The 22,824-nt window shown below is 40.1% G+C and overlaps 1 protein-coding gene across 1 annotated transcript in view; it reads left to right on the forward strand.

Annotated features, from left to right (window-relative positions):
* LOC134744046 (thrombospondin type-1 domain-containing protein 7A-like) overlaps positions 1-22,357 on the forward strand; it is a 165,340-nt gene extending 142,983 nt beyond the window's left edge. Inside the window, exons 5-29 of the mRNA XM_063677702.1 lie at positions 5,200-5,345; positions 6,996-7,124; positions 7,274-7,482; positions 8,006-8,111; positions 8,770-8,978; positions 9,812-10,007; positions 10,216-10,367; positions 10,984-11,096; positions 11,288-11,397; positions 11,757-11,942; positions 12,030-12,177; positions 12,419-12,517; positions 13,603-13,703; positions 14,020-14,200; positions 14,401-14,562; positions 15,450-15,600; positions 15,754-15,907; positions 17,535-17,623; positions 17,780-17,922; positions 18,267-18,390; positions 19,174-19,344; positions 19,494-19,645; positions 20,139-20,263; positions 20,371-20,461; positions 20,644-22,357. Of these exons, the coding sequence (XP_063533772.1) occupies positions 5,200-5,345; positions 6,996-7,124; positions 7,274-7,482; positions 8,006-8,111; positions 8,770-8,978; positions 9,812-10,007; positions 10,216-10,367; positions 10,984-11,096; positions 11,288-11,397; positions 11,757-11,942; positions 12,030-12,177; positions 12,419-12,517; positions 13,603-13,703; positions 14,020-14,200; positions 14,401-14,562; positions 15,450-15,600; positions 15,754-15,907; positions 17,535-17,623; positions 17,780-17,922; positions 18,267-18,390; positions 19,174-19,344; positions 19,494-19,645; positions 20,139-20,263; positions 20,371-20,461; positions 20,644-20,686 (3,490 nt within the window). The 3' untranslated portion in view covers positions 20,687-22,357. The remainder of the gene's footprint in view (positions 1-5,199; positions 5,346-6,995; positions 7,125-7,273; positions 7,483-8,005; positions 8,112-8,769; positions 8,979-9,811; positions 10,008-10,215; positions 10,368-10,983; positions 11,097-11,287; positions 11,398-11,756; positions 11,943-12,029; positions 12,178-12,418; positions 12,518-13,602; positions 13,704-14,019; positions 14,201-14,400; positions 14,563-15,449; positions 15,601-15,753; positions 15,908-17,534; positions 17,624-17,779; positions 17,923-18,266; positions 18,391-19,173; positions 19,345-19,493; positions 19,646-20,138; positions 20,264-20,370; positions 20,462-20,643) is intronic.
* The last annotated feature ends 467 nt before the right edge of the window (positions 22,358-22,824 follow it).

The following is a 22,824-nucleotide window of genomic DNA, read 5'->3' on the forward strand; positions in this document are numbered from 1 at the left end:
GAGCGGTATTCAAGTGTTACAATTTGTTATATAGTTTTGATATTGTTATGACATAATATAAACATTACGCTGCGCGCGCTATGAGATAACCGGTTGATGTCTTGCAACCGCATATATAGCTTAAAGTTTTATGTCTCACGATAGTTTAAATTCGATTATCAAAATTATATCTTAGTAATGTAATTTTGTTTTTCACCTCAGCAGCTCGAACAAGCCTACTTTCGTCACTCCCTGGAGTGAGGAAAGTGCGACTTTCCTCACTCCAGGGAGTGAAACAATGTAGCTTTTTAATTTAGTGAAGGCCATGAACTTCATACTTTTATTACTTTTTTTTTATGGTACGGTACGGTCCGGTCCGGTCCGGTCTCGTCTCGTATCTTATCGTATCGTACATATTATAATACTTTTTTTTTCTGTTTATTCTGTGTAATTCGAAATACATTTGAACCTTTAATATGTTCTCACTACTGAGGTGAAAAATTATGTGTGCAACACGAGAGCAAAGTTATTTTACATCTCGTGTTTTTGAGTCCCTCGCTACGCTCAAGATTCTACCTTAGAATCACTCGCTTCGCTCGTGATTCAATTATAGAATCTTTCGCTTTCTCGGGACTCAAAATAAACACTCGCAAGAAAAACCAACTTTCCTCTCTTGTTGCACAAATAACTATTGTTTGTAAACCCGTGGGTCTCGCTCGAAACGACACAACCACCTAAATACCTAAGTTAAACCGAAGAGCTGGCGGCTTCCTCGCACAACGTATCAGCATTGCGATACAGCGAGGAAATCTGTGCTATTTTTTTATTTATTTATTCTATTTTAAAATCTTACATTAAATCAGACAGAGAAGTGCCGTGAAATCCTATCGGGTTTGTATCGACCAGCCACCGTCTGCATCCTGCCGCCAGCATCCAAGGATGCTGCAAGGATGCTTGAGGCATTGTACCAAGGTACAATGCCTCAAGGGCCTATTTTATTAGATTTAAGCTTACTTATTAATTTCGTTTACGTAGTACCACTGTATATATCTTGTATGTAAATAAATGGATTATAGATTATAGTAAAACCTATTAAACATTCGTAAGAACAATTGAAACGGTAATTTGTATAAAAATAATCCTATTTTCATTATTCTTGGTATTAAACAATATTTCTTCCAACACCTAGGGTTATTGCTATAAAAGCTGCCACAGTTGTTAGTAATTTAAAGCAATAACTCACAAAGTGGGGCAACCCATTACGGAATGGTGCCGCGTTTAGCATACACCGTGTACTCCCGGCGCTGACAATTAGGTGGTTATAGAAAACTATAGCCCTGGCCAAAGTTTCTCACCTATAAGAATCTATAGGTCCACATATTATAATAATTATAATAAAATGCTTTATTGTGCACACTACATAAAAAAGATACACTACATAAAAATGAAAATATATAAATATATGTATGTAAATATATTATTAATTTATCGTCTATGCACACTATATCTTAAAAAAATAATCTACCTATAGTTACATGTAAAAAAAATCCGCAACGCAGGCTTCGTCTGGTGGCTACAAATGCAAATCAGCAACATGTTTCGTCCCAAAAATACCAATGATGATATCCGCAACAGGCCTCATCATTTTTTTTGTTTAAATAATAACCTTAGTTAAATAAAATAACCGTCACGAATCGTACCTAGCTCAAATGTCCCCATTACGCTGGCAGCGTTACCGCGCTGAATGGCCCACGAGATCTCTTGGACCAGGTATGATCTGGACAGAGGGTCGCACCCCCTGTCCCTCATTAATTTATTGATTATATTATTTAGAATATCGATTAATATGTGTTTATTTCATGTTCTTATGTTATTAGGTACCCGACATATAGGTTATTACTTTAATGTCGTTAAAGAGCGCGCCTTTAATTTTATAAAAGCGGCTAGTAAAGTAGGCAGAGGATTTATGAAACTAACCTCCATCCGCAAATTCGTCCGTGTAGAATTCATTACAATTTTTATCTAAACGATTGAACCTTAAACGAGACCAAATGAAAGGTTATTTAGATTTTTCTTTAGTCAGACCAAGCTAACCCTACTTAGCCTTAACACCGACGAACTCTGAAAGTGTCATCAAAAGCGTCAATTTTCTATAAAAAAATAAAAAAAATTGTAACATACTTACGCTTTGTTCTTTCAAACTCGGTGCAGTGTTAGATTAGATGAACACAATTTATATTGATCTTGTTATTTTGTCTCTAATATCATAATTTTTACAATTGTTTTTGTGTATGTTAGCTACAAAAAACCAGTGCCACAGTGTTTATAATGTATAACCTTCATAAGGGCGCCGCGTTTAGCATACCAGTATACCCCCGTCGCTGACAATTAGAAGGAATATTTAATTCGCACAGGTCGTAACCTTCTATCGATTTTACACCGACATGAACGTTTCACAATGTTTATCTAATTTAGCCCTAACACTGTGTGTAATGTATAAACACTTTATTGTCACTACACCTTATAAAACAAAGTTCCCTGCCGCGTCTGCCTGCTTGTGTGTATGTATGTTCGCGATAAACTCAAAAACTACTGAACGGATTTTCATGCGGTTTTCACCTATCAATAGAGTGATTCTTGAGGAAGGTTGAGTTGTATAATTTGTTAAGGTTTTGTGTAACTCGTGCGAAGCCGGGGCGGGTCGCTAGTACAAAATAAACACAAAACAATTGTTCACGTATTTATGAACCCTTCGATAACTCAGCTGGTCCTAGGTTCCCTAGCGTATTAAAAACTTTGGACAGGCATTACAATTAACCAATATGGGATAGCAACTGACCTTGAGCACACGTCGATGATTTTCAGGGATCCTGGTCCTTCTTCAGCTAGCTAGCACTTCCAGGGCCTTGAGAGGTCGTTACACACGCCTTGTAAACTGATTGTTCGCAAACACCACCGAAATACCGAATTTTGGAAATATTAACACACAGAGGAACATGCGTTGCAGGCCGCGCCCGAGCCGAAGTGATTGACAGTCAGAGGTGATGAATCTACCTCCGAATTTGCTCCGAAACGGCATACCCTCATATTAAAAAGATTACAATGCCCGAACAACAATCATACACAATAAGCTTTACAAAGATCAATTTAACGCAACTGTTAAGTTGATAAATTCACTACAACAAACACTGTATGAAATTTTAATCCCTACTTATCCCTACTATAATATACCCGTCTGTCTGTCTATGTCTGTTAACTCTATTCTTACGTTTGATTAGAAGGAATATTTATTTTTCATTTCGTTCTATGACCATAAAGAATTATTTTTTAGCAATAGTACCTTAAACTAAGAATGTTATTTACAATTGTATTTACATTATTTTGACATGTAATTATTTTGACATGTAATTATTTATTACCAATAAAATATATGAATATGAATATGAATATTTTAATTCGCACAGTCGTAACCTTCTATCGATCGTACGCCGACATGAACGTTTCACATTGTTTGCCGTAAACTTTAACTCAAACACTGTGTATTGTACAGAAAAAACGCAAAACACAAACATCATACAGAATAATCAGTAAACAAACGCGACGTAACTGTTTTATATAAGTATTTTGATAAGTCGGCCGTAACAAATATTGGATGAAATTTCAATATTTCTATATTTATTGCAAAGTTCTATGTACGATCTTAAATAAGATCAAATATTGTATTTTATATCAAAATTTATATTTAAAGATAAGGATAGTTTATTATTATGTAGGCATATTACAATGCGCTTCATCATCATCGTCATCATGTCAGCCGATAGACGTCCACTGCTGGACATAGGCCTCCCCCAAGGCTCGCCACAATGCGCTTATGAACGTCAAATAAAGCTACGCCGGCTCTAACTCTACACCTCTGCCCCGAGAAGATTCAAGTAAATATAACTCTCTAATTCGCAACCCCATGATTACAGGCACCCTGTACCTATACACCTTAACATTAAAGCCTTACGTAATCCAATCAGTATTCCAGCATGCATACTATAAAGAACCTTTGTGCTACTATGTAACACTATGTATATCAACAAATATAAAGTGTTCTGTATATTTATTTTTTTTACGATGAATATAGTCATTTATTCAGGTAAAAGTCAAAACAAAAACAAAAACAATTCAATAAACTTAAGACTAAACTTAAGCCTAGTCAAAGAATCCCCCACGAGTTGTCCCCGGCGCAAAGGTGCCCATCACACTAGCCGCGTTACCACGTTGAATTGCGATGGACAACCTTTGCACCAGGTACGAACCCGCGCGGGCGTCAGATCCCCTCTCCCTAACGCGACGTCCCACTTCCCTGATAAAGGCAATGGCCTCTGACCCCCAGCACCCAGTAGTTTCAAACGCCAGGGGTACAAAATAATAATAATATGTTAAATTGTAATATAATATTATTGTAATTATGAGTCCCTGTTACTCGAAATAAATGTTTTTTTTTTTATCGTGAGCTTAATTCGGGAATATGCTATATGTCAGTACGTGTGTATTGAAGTTTTATTTTGGGAAAAGAATCGTTCAAGACCATTTGTATGAGAATTGTAGTTTCTTTAATTACTAATTGGTATTTTCAATATTCATATTCATATTCATTTTATTTGGTAATATTTAATTACATGTCAACCTTAATATAAAATATATTACATATAGCATTATTATTATTAGAGCGTCTTACACTATGTATTAGAGAATAACTCCCTATGGTCGTAAAACGCCTGCTCGAGAAGCCATTTTTTGAGCTTAGTCTTAAATATAGGCGCACTTGGTGCAGCAGTAATGTCAGCTAGTAGGTGGTTGAGCACCTTACGACGCATGACGTTCGTAAGTTTTCTCGATTTTGCGAGTTTATGTGAGACAAGGGGCAACTTTCCAGAGCGAGCGCTGCGGGTCGCGTACCTGCGCGTAACCACATCATTGATCACGGGTGTCGCATTTACCTCTTCTCGCGTAGTCACTGCCATTTGCAGGATTAAAAGTGAAGGCAATGTCAAAATACCTAATGATTTAAAGTGGGGTTTCGCCGAGTCCGTTTAAGGTACGCGCGCTATGGCTCTTATATACTTGACAGACTAGCCTCTGGGCACTACGTTCGCGTAAAAGCCATTTAACTCAATCCGTATAATTTCCCTATTTTTATTCTTTATTGAATATGATTGATATTCATTACAGGTATTGCGGCGCTGCTCTAGCACGTGTCGGGACCTCACGCATCTGTATCTTGCAAGAAGACTGCTCTCTCGCCGAATGGATGCCTTGGAGGCCGCGGACGGATGGTGCGCTGGTACGGACGAGGCGCGTTCGGAGGTTACCACACGGTAAGACGACTTTCAGATATTCCACTGACGATTTTTTGAACAAAATTGGTAAAAAATATTACGTAAGCACGGTTCAGGAAGCACACAAAATATCTCTTCTGAGGTCCTCTATCATCAGGCTTCCTTTGAAGCATACATACAGAAAGCGACTCGGCATGTTTCAAGCCTGTAGGTATATACTGTACACAAGCACGATAGCAAACAACGTATAACTTTTGTATTACTTTGATGCGTTTATTTGATCTTAAGCAAAAATCAGGATCGATTGACACCATGAAATCAAAAAGATTGTCACCGCACCAATGTCGAAATTTGGTGACTACATTTTGTTTAAATATGTAGATTAGGGATTAGGAACGTGAATAAGGCTTAGAATATGTGCAACACGAGAGCAAAGTTATTTTACATATCGTGTTTTTGAGTACCTCGCTACGCTCAAGATTCTAGCTTAGAATCTTTCGCTTTCTCGGGATTCAAAATAAACACTCGCAAGAAAAACCAACTTTCCTCTCTTGTTGCACAAATAACTATTGTGAAATATTTTTTATTTGTGTTTTTTTAAGTATTTACACTACTATATATAAATATTATTATAAACTGAAATAGATATCATACACAAAAGAAAAGGAATCAATCCCCCACTATGAACTTCACATATACACTCGAGCACAACAAGTGAGTCACTTTCTATTTTTTTTTTATCCAAAAAAGTGACCCTTTTTCATTGCTCTTTCTGGGTGTAGTCAATATGAATATGTTTGCACACATTTAATCATGACGTCTTAGTGTTATAAACGACAAAAAATTTCAACTTCTTAGGTACATGAAATAGTTATTTGTTATACAAGGGTGCAAAGTTGTATTTTACCCGCGAGTGTAGAATTGAAACACGAGCAAGCGAAAGGAGTCTATAGGTGAACCACGAGCGAAGCGAGTGGTTCTAAAATAGAATCCTGAGCGTAGCGAGTGTTTCAACACACGAGAAGTAAAATACATTTGCGCCCGTGTATAACACAAAACTTTTCACCTCACTATAGCGAGGGAAATGCAACATCCACAGGCGTTAGATCATCTTCATCACTGGAATCACTCATTTCTTTACGATATTATAACAGAAAACTCTGGAAGTTGGGTATTTTTATGCGAGTCGGTGAGAAAAGTTTTTTAGCAAAAATTTGTTGACAATGTTGACATTTCTGACGTACGAAATGTCAACGATGCGTTTTGAAATTGCATCGACTCAACTTGTGCGTTCAGAATTATATTTAACATCATTATAAAAAAACAAACGTTTCTTATGGAATTTTAAGGTTTATGACTTAAAATCATTAAATAAAGCTAAATTTGGTATTTTTCATTAGATTCTCAAACCATTTATTTAATGATAATTAATATCGAACGAATCATTATCATAAACGATTTACGTTTTGTTATCTGTCAAGCTACTTAAACACGCTCCATCCAAGGTCAAATTACTTTCCCCACTAGTGGATAAAACGCGTTTTTCCCCGCTTGTATTGAAGGATAAAAGACAACTTTCCGAGCTAGTGAGGGGAAAAATGTAATTCCATTAGGAAAGCCTTGCTCGAAATAGTTATTTAAAAATAATATTGGCCGGTACTCTGATCTTATTCTATAATTAATTTCCAGGCAACGGAAAGGAATGCGACGTAGTGGAAGAGGTCCGACCAGCCGCTTTGGAAGCGACAGCCCACTGGACCCCTGGACCATGGGGCGACTGCAATGTGGCCATTGAGATGACTGTTACGCCTAAACCTGGTAAGAACATACTACCAACGAACATCATACTACGAAGTGGAGGGTGTAGGCTGGCAACGCACTTGCAACACCAGAGGGATTATTGCCATTTGACGCCGCCCCATGTGTTTTTTTTTCGATACACCACAACATTGTTTTCCAAATTCCAGCAAACGACGACGACAACGACGAAGCAGACGACGACGCAATCTACGACGACGACGAGTCGGACGACTTGGACGATCGTGACGCAAGTCCCGCGAGTTGCGGCGGCGGCGTACAAAGACGGGAAGCGAGTTGTGTGAGGGCTGATGGAAGAGCGTTGCATCCTGTCCAGTGTGCTCATGCGCCGATGCCTACGCTTGTGCAGCCCTGTGAGGTGAGAGCGAGGCACAAGATTATATGTTATTAGTAGTAAAAGCGAGTTAGGTGACGTTATACCAGTAGTTACAGGGAGTCCTGTGAGTTGCGGCGGCGTCGTAGAGAAGTGAGAAGCGACGTGTGAGGTGAGGGTTGATGGAAGAGCGTTGACGACAATATGTTAATATTTTTCTGGCAAAGCGGTGGCGGCGGTATATAAAAGACGAAAAGCAAAGTCTGTGGGTATTACGCAACAGTACACACCGTTCTTGTGCAGCCCTGCGAGATGAGTAACTGTAACTGCTTAATTACTTCAAAATAAACAAACCGGTTTACTAATTTTTGTGTCAGCCCTAACAGCATATATACGACATTATGACGTCACCGACGTCATTATTATGGCATAATTACGTCATAATTACGTCATTATGATGTCACTGACGTCACTGCTACCTGGGAGAGCACGTTTAGTATTTTATGCCTAGTATCTTTTGCATGGAATCTTACGTAAAATATCATATTTATTTTAATTATTGTTCCAGGTCCCTTGCCCACGCGACTGTGAAGTAGGGGAGTGGAGTGAATGGGAAGCCTGCCAACCTACTGATAAATGCCCCTTAAATCCGGTGCAGCAGCTAACTAGCAGTGGTAAGTAATAGTTATTTGTTTCACAAGGGAGCAAAGTTGTTGTTTAACCTCTCGTGCTAATATTAATACCCGAGCAAGCGAAAGAGAAACTACTAACTGTAAAATATCAAACAAAATCAAAGTAACTCGATTGAAAATGAATGTTATTAAATATTTATCATTCAAAATTATAATTTAAGTCAATTCTACCAGCAAACATAAGAAAACAACTCAACATTTGGATTTGATTACTTTTCCTTACATGTGAATAAAATGCAATTTTCTTATCAGTTTTTGAAGAATTAAGAGAGCCTGTACCAGCTTTTATTATTTTTTTTATTTTTTTTTATTTAATGCTGTGTGGTGAAAAATTATTGTCCATTCTTTGTTGTAGAACTGGGACAAAAAGTCTCTTCGGGGTGTTGTTTTATTAATTTTTCTGATTCAGAATCTATAAAATTCTTCTGAACCATCCAACCTCATAAATTCTTCCATTCGGCATAAAATATAAAAAAACCGGGTTAACGATATACCATAGTAGCGAGAAACTGTGTCTAAATGATTTAGGGAAGTTACCAAAAGTATCAGTTCTATTACCAAAGTACCACGAGGATTATCTGGCTATATACTCTTTAATGCTTTCGACATTTTTTTAAAGCCTTTATGGTTTGCCCTGCAGGCTACAGCGTCCGTCACCGCCGCGTAACCGCAGCCGCGTCCGGCGGCGGCGCGCCCTGCCCGCCTCTAGAAGAGAAGCGAACTTGCGCCGCCCCACGCTGTGCAGCGTGGAAACCCCTGCCTTGGGGTTCTTGTGTGTTAAACCAACCGCACACTACGTGTGGTCCTGGGCGGAGAAGCCGAGAACTAAGATGCATTGGACATAATGGGGTAAGGGTCGGTTCGCCAAAGGTTTTGTTACCATTAAATTAAATAAAATTAAAAAGCTTTTATTTCGGATTACATATTACATCCATAGAATTACACATTATTAAAATTAAAAAAATTAAATAAATTAATACTAAACTTAAAATTAACTTAAACTTAACATATTTAAAAAGTTACTTTTGATAGATTGCATGTGGCGCGTGCGATTTCGCCGAGTGGTCGATATTCGACTGTCTGGCTGTCATAGGCCCCTGCGACCGCGCTCAGGAGCCCGTTGGTGCTGCCGCGCGCATTAAAAAGTTTATAAAATTTTATGGGAATTTCCTAAGCTATCTGCTGATTGATGTTGATCAGCCCATTAGTTTAGAAACTGGCCCATAGTCTACTTTCTTTAAAAGGTTACTGTAACTAGGGGTGCTTCTCTAATCCAAAAAAAGGTTAGAGCTGTGACAAGGGACAACGGACTACTCAAGGCCCAAGGGACCCAAAGAGCCAAATGATGGTATCAATACCTATGAAGGATAAACGGGATAAAGAAAACAAAGGGTTTCATTTCGTCAGGTGACAAGCAAAACTCACTAATTACTGAAAAATAGTTAAACAAAAATCAACCTTATTCGGATGATAATACGGTTAATTATGGCTATGAACTTGTGTGTATGGACAAAAAAGGGAAATTGCGTTTTTGTCGGTGAAATATTGCGTTTATGTATATAGTTGCCGTACAATATTTTTTTGGATAAAATGTAAAGAATATGTTACTAGATTTTGTTATAAAATTCAACGTGTGTCATCATTCATTCCTATTGAATTGAAAACTCCCTTATCATCTGCAGAAGGAGGCCCCTCTTGCATGGTGCAGCGACACGGGCGCGCCGGCGCGCACGGAGCGCTGCCGCATCGCGTGCGCCGGCGACTGCGTGGTGTCCGCCTGGGCCGCCTGGCGCCCGTGCCGCGCGCCCTGCGCCGCCGCCGCGCGCCCGCCGCCCACCCGGACCCGCGCCCGCCACATCCTGGCCCACGCCTCACCAGGTAACTGCTATACACCCGACGAGGGAAACTTACCTTCGTTGTGGTTCCTAGTTCCGGCGATTGCACTTGAGGTGCCCAATCCCAATACAATTAGTATAGAATGGAAGAATGTTCCTCATCAGTTGCTTTTGTCTGCCGCTTAACTTATGAAACTCGGGTGGGTTACCATTTTGGTTAAAGTTAAATTGATAAATTTCGTCTCCTACAGATGGCTGGCCGTGTCCATCCGAAGACCAGTTAGTCCAACACGAAACCTGCAACACACACGCCTGTGCCACGTACTCTTGGCTGGCAACACCCTGGGGGCCCTGCGAGCGCCGCCAGGACTACATGCCCGTCTCCAACTACACCGACCTGCTGGTATGATGGATATTGTTTCTGATATGCAAACAAAATTAAACAAGACCAAGTGTGGGTAGTTTAAAAACTCGCACAGCTAGAAGATGTTGATGGTAACTTTAGCCAGTCTTCTCCAAGACAACGGGGACAATGCCGTCTAATGTCAGAAGTATTTTTTTTTTTTTTTATTTAGGAAACAAACAGTCACATACAGATACTTTTAAACTTGCAGATATACGATAAGACCTATAGTTCCATTAATTATAACATACTGACAATGATAACAAGTAGAAACATGGCTTTTTCGGCACTGCCTATAAATAGGAAGATACACAAAAGTAACAATTGGATACACAACTAATAAAGCACCTAAGTATCAATCATGCTTACAAACATACATACGTTACATAAGACTATAGAACAATGTCATTTTTTTTAACAAAGTGAGTAGTAAATTTTGATTTATGATGTTCTGGCATTTCCTATTGACTGGCCTATTGATAGGGAAAAGCCAATATTTGATTCATTATGTAAGGACTCAAAAATAATATGACATTTACGCGTGTCTGAATATAATGAGAGTAATTCATTTGCAGAAAGCTACTTTTCTTAATTTATTTACCTTGTTTTTTTGCAGGACGGAGAAGCATTTAACGAAAGCGCCGACGAAGAGCCTTGCGTTGAAGAAGGAGAAATGACCAGAGACGTGATGTGCGTGCAAAATAATGCAGACGTCGTCCGTGAAGCTTTGTAAGTACCCACTGTATAAACAGCTGTCTTTGTTAACTGATCCTCAGGCTTCTGGGCATTTTCGCTGCGAGATTCAATTATAAACAAATTAATTTAAACTCAAATGAAGAAAAGGACATTGAAGCAAATGGGTTATACCATGCCACTTGCTCAAAACCCAAGAAAGTATTTAACCGATTGTTATTTTACAGATGTGCGCCGCTCCGTCGGCCAGCCTCCCACCGCGCCTGCACGGTGCGGTGTCGCCGAGGTTGCCGTGTCGAGGCCTGGATGCCGTGGTCTCCTTGTCCTAATACTTGTGGTACGTTTAATGTATTTGGATATATTATATTCTAATTACTGAGTAATTCCATTTGTTGTGTAATACATTTATTATTACATATTATTTAAATCACTTGTCATGTCCTTTCGGTTGCATAAAATCAACAGCGGATGGTCTGTTTGAATATGCTGTAATGCTTTTTGGTCTTTAAAATTCGTCTTGAGAGGGTTACGTTTTTATCCCAAATATAATTGATTAGTGATAAATTGATAATCTATGGGTTTACATCGCGTTCTCAATATTCTAACTTCACAATAGGATTTTAAATTTATGCTATAAGTGCAGCTACAAGCATTAGACTCTCGATGTCCCTTATCATCTGACATCGACCTCCACAGATCCCGGCAAGCAGATCCGCGTCCGCGTTGTGCACGGCGGGCCGAGTTGCGGTCCCGCACAGGAGACTCGTGCATGTCCCGTGGCGCGCTCGTGTCGTGCGCGTGACGCGGCCTGGGTCGCCGGCGAGTGGAGCACGTGTCGCCTGCCGCCTGGGGAGAGAGCTGGCATCGGGCATAGAGTCAGAAGTGAGTAATAAGCGCGTGAATCCCACGCATGTCCGTGGCGGGCTCGCGTTGTGCGACTGGTTAATTGATGTTTTCTGTGCTTTGCAGGTATCTGGTGTGGCTCCGCCTCTCATCGCGTGAACGCGGGAGCTTGCGCCGGGCAGCTGGTGCCGCAGAGTGTCGCGGCTTGTCGTGTGCCTTACGACACTGTTGTTGCCTCGGTTACCTGTGAGCACGTCTGCGCTGACCCACTAAAGTAAGCTTTCCAAGAGTTCTTAACATTGATATTTACTTAACATTGATTATTAGATTTCAAATTAAAGAACAGCTATCACTACTACCTCCATGCGGGCTCTCCAGGAGGAACTAGTTTAACGCCCAAAAAGAGTAGTATTTTGTAAAAAATGAAAATGCTTCCACTACAGTTCTGCATTACATTGAGGATATCTCACATTTGAAAATTTAAGTAGCTCTCTGATATCAGCAATGTGTTTCAGATTCTTGGACGCATCTGACCCAGACATCCCCACATGCACCTGCAAGAACGTATCTCTGGAACTCCTGCCTACTGACTCTGACTGCATTCTGCCTCCCGGGTAACAATTCACAAATATTCAGTTAAATAAAACTATGAAAACGGATTATATCGCGTATATTGAATTTATAATACATCCCGACGTTTCGAACTCTTTACAGCGTTCGTGGTCAACGGGTGACTGAGGAAAAATTACAAAATGCAAAAATACCCACATACTAAAATAATGAACAATCATAGACTACAAACTTTAAGGCTGGTTGTACATGCAAAATCGGTAGTGTTGGATGATGCTGGACATTCTGATGTTTTGAAAAGATGTGTCCCGCCGAGTTTGTTGCCGGTCCCATATTGGGATACCCTCCTACAATTTAGGAGGGAATTAAATCTTCTCGGGTCCGTGGTGTAGGGTTGGAGCCGGCATAGTTTTTTTTTTTTTTTTTTTTTTTTTTTTTTTTTTTTTTTTTTTTTTTTTTTTTTTTTTTTTTTTTTTTTTTTTTTTTTTTTTTTTTTTTTTTGAAAAATAATTATAGTGTATAACTAGCCTTATGAACCGATTTTGCATGTACAACCAGCCTTAAAGTTTGTAGTCTATGATTGTTCATTATTTTAGTATGTGGGTATTTTTGCATTTTGTAATTTTTCCTCAGTCACCCGTTGACCACGAACGCTGTAAAGAGTTCGAAACGTCGGGATGTATTATAAATTCAATATACGCGATATAATCCGTTTTCATAGTTTTATTTCATGAGTAACTATCGCGGTAACCGAAGACAATATTAAATATTCAGTTTTCATTTACTTGATAAGTAATGGATGGGAAACGATCATGCTAGGCTAGGCTTAGCCCTATTATATAAATAGGGCTTCCTAGTGTAAAAGGATCGGCTGGTTGCCTGCGATTAACTAAATTATAAATATAATCTAATCTCTTAAAGATTTAAAAACAATTGGAAAGTCCAACTGGTGTGAGTGTGTGTGTGTGTATCTCATAGCTCAGAATAATAAATAGTGGCGTTCTCTGATGGTCCGCTTTAAACGCTGAGCCTGCGTAGTTGCTTTGGTAAATAGTGTCACTGGGCAAGAAAAATGCAATTATTGATCAATATTTTTTGCGTAATATTTTAATGATGTTTGTGATTTCAGCACTGAATGTGGAGAAGGGAGAGCACTAAGAGCCGCACGCTGCATGTTCGGCGGACGAGATGTGCCCATGGATGTGTGCAAGAAGTTCCACCCTCTCACTGGTATAAATGCCCCGACGTTTCCCGTTTTCCTTTCCTTGCAATAAGATTTTACGCAATGTAGCTTAGAGTCCATTTTAGATATCTCTGCACAGACTACAATGATAAGGTGTCGTATTTTCACAAGAATTTGACACTTATGATGGCCCTTCAAAATTGTGTCGCTTGCCAAATTAGTGCAGCGTTAGCTTGATCTCCGACTCTATCGTACATATCGTATTATTTACTGGATATGGACATAGGTACTTTCAAGCTTATTTTGATCGTTTAAACCATGCTTTAAACTTATAATATTATTCGCGATCTTTTTGTACATCAGGTCCCAGTCGAGTCCGCGAAGCATCCACCGACGGCTACACCTATGACGAGGAGTTCCCATCACTATTGCGTGGAGCGTGCAGCGTGCGCTGCGCGCGCGACTGCGGCGCCGGCGCCTGGGGCGAGTGGGGCCCCTGCGCCGCCGAGGCCGGCTCCCGGGCCGCCTTCCGGTACCGGACCAGGTATGACAGCAGTACAATCCACTTGTCGGGATCTCTGTTCCCACGGACATCAGTTGTATACCGTGCTGGCAAGTTGATAAAAGAACTCGTGTCCAAGGGAATTATTGCTTGCTTGCTGAGGTTCATGTCAATTTTGGTTTGGTTGTATTGTGAGAGGTGAATTTTCATTGACATTTTTTTAACGTAATTTTCTGCTATAGGGAAGTGCTAGAAGAAGGCTCAGCGGGCGGCCGTGAGTGCGGTGCGACTCTCCAACGAGCAACCTGTGTCGTCTCCGAACCGCGCTGGGTGCTCGGCGAGTGGTCGGTGTGCGCCCCGCATCGTGTTCTCTGCGGCCGCGCCATCATCAACCGCACCATCGCGTAAGGACCATAGATTACCCAGATAATATTTAATAGACACATGAGTGTAGCCCAAAAAAAATGACGAGGTATGTCTTACCTTGTGCAATACCCACTTAGATCCATAAGTATGAGAAAGTGTAGCACCCGGATTAGTAGAACAGAATAATAGCAAAGATAGATATAACTCCGTAATAGATGGATACAGTCTAAGAAAAAAACGTGCCTCGAAAATCACGAAAATTTGATTCTCGATCAGATGGCGCCATTAGTTTTGGCCTACTCTAGTATAGAGGGCGTTGACGGTTTCGTTTGTTATTTATAATTTTAACGCATATCTGTTGAAGAACATGGGTCAAAATCATATAAAAATAATTAATGCAAGTAAAAAAATCATTTATTCATTTTTAAATACATTTAGACGTATTTTTATAAATCTTCATTTTTAGTTTTTAAGTATGTCGATAGATGGCAGTGAGTTTACAGTGGTTACAAAATTTACTATGACAGTACCGCTCTATCTTATTATGTCCTCTTTGATAATAGCAAACAGCTTATGTGTAAATTACGTAAACAGCTTATGTTGTTTTGCAGCAGGCCCATGGCAGCCATCCATTCGGATCACCCCAGATTTGCTCTAGTTGAGCGGGGTTTTCCTGGTACCCAACTAAGCGCCACTTGCACCATTCCACTAACCCGGGGTTAACCGGTTAAACCTGGACAGTACAGTTTGACACTGGGTTAACGGTTTAACGGGTTAACCCCGGGTTAGTGGAATGGTGCCAGTGGCCCCAAGAGAGCCATCGCGACGAAGGGTCTACCACCTTATGTTATCGGAATTAACATTTCAAGTTTTTAAAACGGGGCTTCTGTGCTGATTAAATGTCTCATATATTTGTTTGTTGCAGATGTGAAGACGGCGAAGGCAACGTCCTCGAGGACCCAGCGTGCGAAGCAGCGGGTGCAGGCGGCGCGCCATCACGTGACGCAACTTGCCGCGCGCCCTGCCCGGGGGACTGCGTTGTCAGCGCCTGGTCTGACTGGAGCCCTTGCGAACAGGTTAGGCAACCGTTACACAACGATCCTTTAAGAAAATTCATATTTTAAAAAGCCTTGAACACCGACGACAATAGGACATCAACATCATTTATATTTTCGAGGACAGCAATAATGTCTTTGTGCACTAATTAACGTGTAAATTCTTGTCATCAGACTAAATGGGGTGGTAGACGTGACAGAACACGAGTGGTACTACGTCCAGCGGCTGAAGGTGGAACTGCTTGCCCTGCACTTGTCAGCGCAGAACCCTGCTCCCCGCACTCCTACTCCTGGCACGTGTCGCCCTGGGATGACTGCCAGCCGTTGGGTATGGACTTACAGCAACATTCTTTAACTATCTGTGAACCTTAATCCTATACAATAAGGTTCATAAATTGTTAGTTAAGAATGTAAGACAATCGTTGACTAGTTTGTCACCAGAGGTATGGACCTAACAGAAATTGTGTGTGAAGTCCTGAGGGTTGAGCGGCGTAGGTACAGTCGCCATCAGATATACCGGAGCGACCTAGGTGCTCAAGAATATCTGAACACGCACTTAACGCCTTGACAATAGAGGCGTGTTTAGATATTTGTGAGCACCTTGACCGCTCCGATATATCTGATGGCGACTGTACCTCATAGGGTCATTTTGTGGTACGCAATGAAAAAAGAAATATCTGCCTGTCAACAAACTCTACTTTCTCACGAGTAACTATCTTTCAGTATATCAGGGCATGTAAGTAATTATCTTTTCACATCACCTATTCGAAAAGGGAACTTTTCTTCCCTGCTAGGAGGGATCAAAGTGGCACTTTTCTGTTCAAGGACATTTTGTTGCCAGTATGAAATATTGACACAGACATATGAAATTAGTATGCATATAATCGATTACAATTTCTTTATAATCGATTACGTGCATATAATTTTTCTAACTTAAATAATATTTTGTTGTAATTGTAAACAATAAATGTAATTAGCGTAAGTAGCATATTTAAATGAAGTAAATTCATTAATTAGCGTAATATTTACAAAGAAACGTAAAAAAACATTAGTTTAATAATTTAATTTTTATTTTGACATTTTAGGTCTCCTTAAACGCAGCCATACTTGTCTATGCAATTTAAAAAGTTTATATTTAAAAAGTTTTGCACAAATATTTCACAAAGCATAATTATGCGGTTCTGTATTGTGTATAAATTTGTAAATACTTAGTTTAAATCAATAACTTTATAATAATAAATATAAGTGATATCAGTTTTCATACAATATAAATTCCTAAGAATTTACCATGTGTAATTTTAAGTGCAATTGTATATTGTGAGATAAATAAATCATATCATATCATATCATAGTGTTCTTCCGAAGATTTGGTTCAAAGGGGTAAGAGCTATTAATTTGTTACCAGAAAAATCTACAAAAATAATGTACTTGATTTTCATTGTATCATTTTAGGTGTTTGCTGCTGTCTTTGAAAATATATTAGGTACATAATTATGAGCTGTAGGTACTTTTAATTTGTCAGTACAGTCACGTCTGAAAATATCGATACGGACAAAGTGCCAAAGTATGTATCTACCTACCTATACACTTCTATGGGCCATGCCTGAAAATAAATGATTATTTAATTTATACTAAGGTCGTGTATACATATTTTTGGCACTTTGTCCGTATCGATTTTTGCTTAAAACAATAATGTTTTGAAACCTAATATATGTATGTAATTTCCTCATAGGTGATGTGAAAAGCAGTATGTGTCACATGGTAGCAAAATTATTTTCACCTTGGGCGTTAACACTTGAATCCCTTACTACGCTCAGGATTCTATGTTAGAATCCCTCGCTACGCTCAGGATTCTATTATAGAATCCTTCGCTTCGTTTAGGATTCAATTGTACGCCCTCGCCGTAAATATGTCATTTTGCTCCCTTGTGACACAATCTACTATTTCATGTCCAGGTGGCTCACCGTGTGGTGAAGGAACGAAGAGACGATCCGTCCGCTGCCTGCGAAGTGATGGCGTCTTTGTCAACGACACTTTCTGTCCCGTAAGCCATTCTTCTATTTAAATTGAAACTCTTCGATTATGTTATGACACTTTCTAACCAGCACACAATTGCTTAAGCAAATAGTGGTAGAAACTATCTGGAGAATGGTAGAGAAATGGTATGACGATGATGCTTTATTTTTAATGACTATTTCAGAACACGACATCAACGGAAGCGCGTGAGTCTTGGTGCTATGTGCCATGCGGAGTGGACTGCGAATTAAGCGAGTGGAGCGCTTGGGACGCCTCCGCTTGTTCCTGTGGAGACGCGGCCTCTGCCCGACATATGAGACGCATCAGGTAATTCATCTACTAGTGGTTATTACTACTTCCTAATCACCCATTCAATAAAGAGAAATCCTCACAATTAAAAAAGGAAGTTTCCTCCCTCCTAACGCCCTTTGAAGGAAAAAAGGTTGTAATTGTAATTTTTTTTTGTTATTAGAATATCACCCTTTCTACACTGCACCCATTTTTTTTCTAATGCGTAAATAACCGCACTTATGCGTATGCCATCTTATTACTTATGCGTTATATTAGTTGGATAAATATGTCACAGGTAAGTTTTCATTTCGATGTGTTTATCTATGAAAGTAGGTATATCGAAATGTATGTCCCAGTTACCATGTCGATATGATTTGCAGACAACGGCTAACTATGGCGGTGTGGCCCGGGCGCTCGTGCCCGGCCACCGAGCAGCGCGCGCCGTGCCCGCGCGCGCCGTGCCTGCGCCTGCTGGCGCGCCCCGTGCTCGGCTGCCACGTGCAGGTGATCATGATAACCCCTCTACCAATGTACCATTATAACGCGTTTAATGCGTCACACGAATAGTGCGGCTTTTTCTGATTAGTAGGTACCTATAGTACTTATGAATTTTCTCAAATGATTTTTAGGCCTCAGACCCTAATCCGTTAAACAAAAGCTTTTATTTTATTGGGAGGCGCCTTAGTCGTGTACCGGGCGCGTGCCAAAGCAACTATGTCGTTAAAAAGCAACTATCGTGATAGTATTAAGGTTCAAAATGTAAGAGCTCATTCTGAGATAACGAGTTTGGGTAATGAAGGACCATCGGTTGGCTGTGTGTAGAATGAGCTGTTACATAAATTTGAACCATATAAATAGGACGGTAAAATTTATTTTTAAACGAGTTTGTTCGCGTTCAGTCAGTAGCGGTAGCATTGGTAACCGCTGAGCAAAAGAAACAAAGGCTTTTGTTTAACAGATTAGGTTGTCAGGCGTAAAAATCATTTGAGAAAATTCATACTATAAGTTGACGCGCTTAACTTAATATTTAACACCCATCGAAAGCGGGCTATAGAAGGTCTCTGGTTGTTGTCATTTACCACCAAGCAGGATTTCTGTACTCTTTTGACAAGTAATCAATCAGCGTATCACCTTCAAGTTGGACTAATCCTGTTGTTCTATGTCACATACTACCCAAATTGCCAGGTATAGAAATTTACTTATATGTAGTTCGAGAAAAAAATCTCTAAAATCTACCTAGGGTCCAAACTTGATGAACTTGAACTGTATCGGCCATTTTTTCTACAGACATCATCAGGTCAAGAAGCCGACGGTGCCTGCGGCTGGGGCGTGAAGATCTCCCGCGTGCGCTGCGAGCTGGCGGGCGCCGGCGACGACGGCTCCGACGCGTACCTGGAGCCCTGGCGCTGCGCCCCCGCGCTGCCCGGTCGCATCGTGGCGCCACCGCTGCACTATCAGGTAAGTTGGTGTATGGATAAAGACTGGAAGGAGACCGTATGTGTAGCTGAAGCTTGAAGATCTCGATTGTCGAGATCTGTTACAGTGTCGCTGACAACCGTTACCTCAAAGCATACTTAGATTTTGTTTAAACGATTGTTCATTTGCAGGAGGAGACGTGTGAAGTGGAGTGCGGCTGCAAGGAGTCAGAGACGGGACAGCCGGGTCCGTGGGGCGCGTGGGGCCCGTGCCGCGGCGGCGCCCGCAGCCGCTCGCGGCAGCTGCTCGTGCCGCCCCGGGAGGCCTGCCGCACGCCCGCCAGGTACCGGGGGCCTAGCTAACATTACAATCGCACAACACCAAACAAAAAGATAAATGTATCAGGATGACAGATGCTACGAATTATCACGTGACTGTTTTGTTTGATACATTATTTAAGTCTTGATTGGTGTTTTCTATCATCGATTTTATCTTTTTTTTTATATTGATAATGGGAAACAAACAGCGAAAAATGACACATATAGATAATTACACTTAAATACATACATAAGCCAAAACAGTTTCCACTACTGAAATTTGATAATTATGGATCTTGGAGTAAAAAAAACATGAACCAAGAGAAGTGCTGAGACGATTCTACTAAACAGAATGGTTAGGCGCGTAGGAGCTATTTCAATTTCGTCCCATGAGACGCCCATCGTTGAAATGCCGCTCCATAAATAATACACGTTCGCAAACACATCCGATTTTGGAGACCTACTTGTACAGTTGCTTATTTAACTTTTTCACATTTAAATATGTTATGTTACTTCCAGATACGTGACGATCGAGTGGGCGAACTGCACCGTAGGCGAGGAAACTGACCTGCTGGTGTATGAGCCGCGCGACGAGACTCCGCGCCGCGCCTGGCTCGACACTGACTATCACGATGGTTATATCGGTGTGTTCTTATTGCAATCCTTTTTGTTTCTCACACTGCTATCAACCTCCTTAATGTCCTAATATGTTATTTGCTAACGATAACGCTGGGCTTTATTATTTTGACAGAGGGAAGCAGTTCTTTGCTGGCCGTGGTGTGGACCGCCACTGTCGTACTCAGCGTGTACGGCGCTTTCATGTTGTACCGCGGACTGATCAGGTACGGATAATAAGCACATCTTGTACAAAAATACCGTGTCCCACTCTATCCTACTGTTTCTTTTTTGCCTATATCGTAAAGCTTATATCTGTACAAAAAGTTTGAAAACCATCTCGTTACTTAATCACTGAATTGTTCAGAGTACCTAGTACCTGGAAGTAATTTTAATTATATCTGTGTAGATGTCTTCGGAGCCGAAAGCTGAAGACCGTCACCAAGGTGTAAGCCAACAAGGACTTACTCTGAGACTCGTCACCCTGAGCGCAAGCCAGGCCCTTTACTGGACCTCCCCAGGTCCTTTTTGTTGTCTGTTTACCCCTTAAGTTTACGTGTCTGTTAAACGTTAAGTTTACTTTCCGCTTACCAAAGATTACGTTTAACGTTTGTGATATGTTGCTCTCTTCCTTGTTAATGTATTGCGAATAAGGGATTCCGTAACTTCATATCATCTAAGATATGCTACATTTACAGTGTATGACAGTATGTAATTAGTATTATTGATATATCAACTATAGCCAGCAACAGTCTGTCCGCAGGAGTGCTTCCATTATACGACTTATGCTAATTTAGACGGTTTTGATAACTTTTCCAAGCAAACGATCACCGAGTGACGGCTTCGGGCTTCTGGATTGACAATATGTATTGTGTAGTGGTCGTACCCACTTAGCGTGGGGTCCGCCCGTATCACTCGTCCTTAAGACTTGTTTTTAATGGCAGCGTATGGTGGATTACACACGGTACTGCGCTTCGTGCGAAGTAATTAGTGTCGGTTAAGACTAGGATCCCTTGAGTCATCTGCTTTATGAATAGACTGTGTTTTTCAGACTCATATATTAATCGGGTCTATCGCGAATTTATTATGTTACCTTTATTTACCGACGTTTCGACACAAGTTTCACTGGTCGTGGTCATATAATTAAGTCTAAAGTCGTTACAACTTGTAGACTCGGGCTTTTGTAGAGATTTAGAACTAATTTTTCTTACAAAAAATCTAAATACAAAGACTCGAGTTTTTTCAACACTAGAAGTAATATGTACTAATGCTAATTTAGATAGGAAAGTAAACCATGTGGTCAAAATACCGCGTGGAAAATAGGAAAATGCGGTGGCGTGTGTTATCCGCCAAACGCTGGGCGTAGAAGTCTAGCGTAGGCGCAGGAGATTTGATTAGATTGTCTTAGAGACCAAGTAAGACGTGACACATCATTCCACATATCAGCTAAATTTATAAAGTCGTATCGTCTTCTGTACCGACTGATAGGTCACGGGAATATTGCCCGCTCGCAGAAGACCAACAGCTTCAGATATCATTGCGTAGAGCTTTGGCGCACAAATAACTAATTTATGAATAGATTAAGTACTTATATTAACCTGATCATACAGTTTCGAGATAATAATCGTGTATAACACTTTTTTGTAGATTTTGCATTTAAACCCATGTATTGTGACGGGTATTTATAATGTGAGTGTGTTCTCGACTACCTTCAACGTTTCCGTTCTTTGGTCTTCGTCTGTCTAAAGGAATCTCTATGTACTTATATCAAAATATCTTTATTTTCCGATACGCATAAGTTATTATATGTCTACTATAAAATCTAATGTTATTGCTTACGGCAAATTGTTCGCCTCATCTCGTTCCTTTACGACAATATTGAAATAACTTATTTTTATAAAGCAACATTTGTTTGAGAGATTCGCTACTATGTCTACTTTTCTATTCTTGTCACTGCTATAGTTTCCGCCCTGAACTGACTCGTGTACCGTATCGTAACCATGTATATCATTAGGTATGTACCTACGCCATACAAGATATTGATGTGAAACATGATAGTTAAGGGATCGTGTTAGACAATACAATATTTGATATTTAATAAAATTTGATTGTGTTTTGATAAACTTGTCTTTTATTTTCAACATACAACAGTAAGTAAATAAACTACTTATAAATTTCTATGATGGTGCAAACAATCACCTATAAATATTATGAAAATAATTTACTTCCAACCCTTTGTTGTATAGTATAGACCAAGCCGCTGTTCGACACGATTGTCAAATGATGACTGGACAGCCAGTTACCGTATAATTTACATAGTGGCGCCATCTACATCAGCTGTCAAATTCGTAACACAAATTTTTGTTAGTCTTTAAAACTCTTTTCTGTCAACCGTCTTTACGTCTTTCGCCGCCAGCGCCAGAGGGCCTAATAATGAGTAAAGTATATATAGGGTAAAGGTAGGGTAGGGGTAAAGTGTGTATAGGGGCCTACCGCGAAACAGGAAAATTTAAATACCTTTATAGCCTTTCTATCATTCTTGAATATTCGAGCGATAGAGAGGCAGATAATTTAGATTTTCGTGTTTCTC

Source organism: Cydia strobilella, chromosome 9, assembly GCF_947568885.1.
Source record: "Cydia strobilella chromosome 9, ilCydStro3.1, whole genome shotgun sequence".
Taxonomy (NCBI): Eukaryota; Metazoa; Arthropoda; class Insecta; order Lepidoptera; family Tortricidae; genus Cydia; species Cydia strobilella.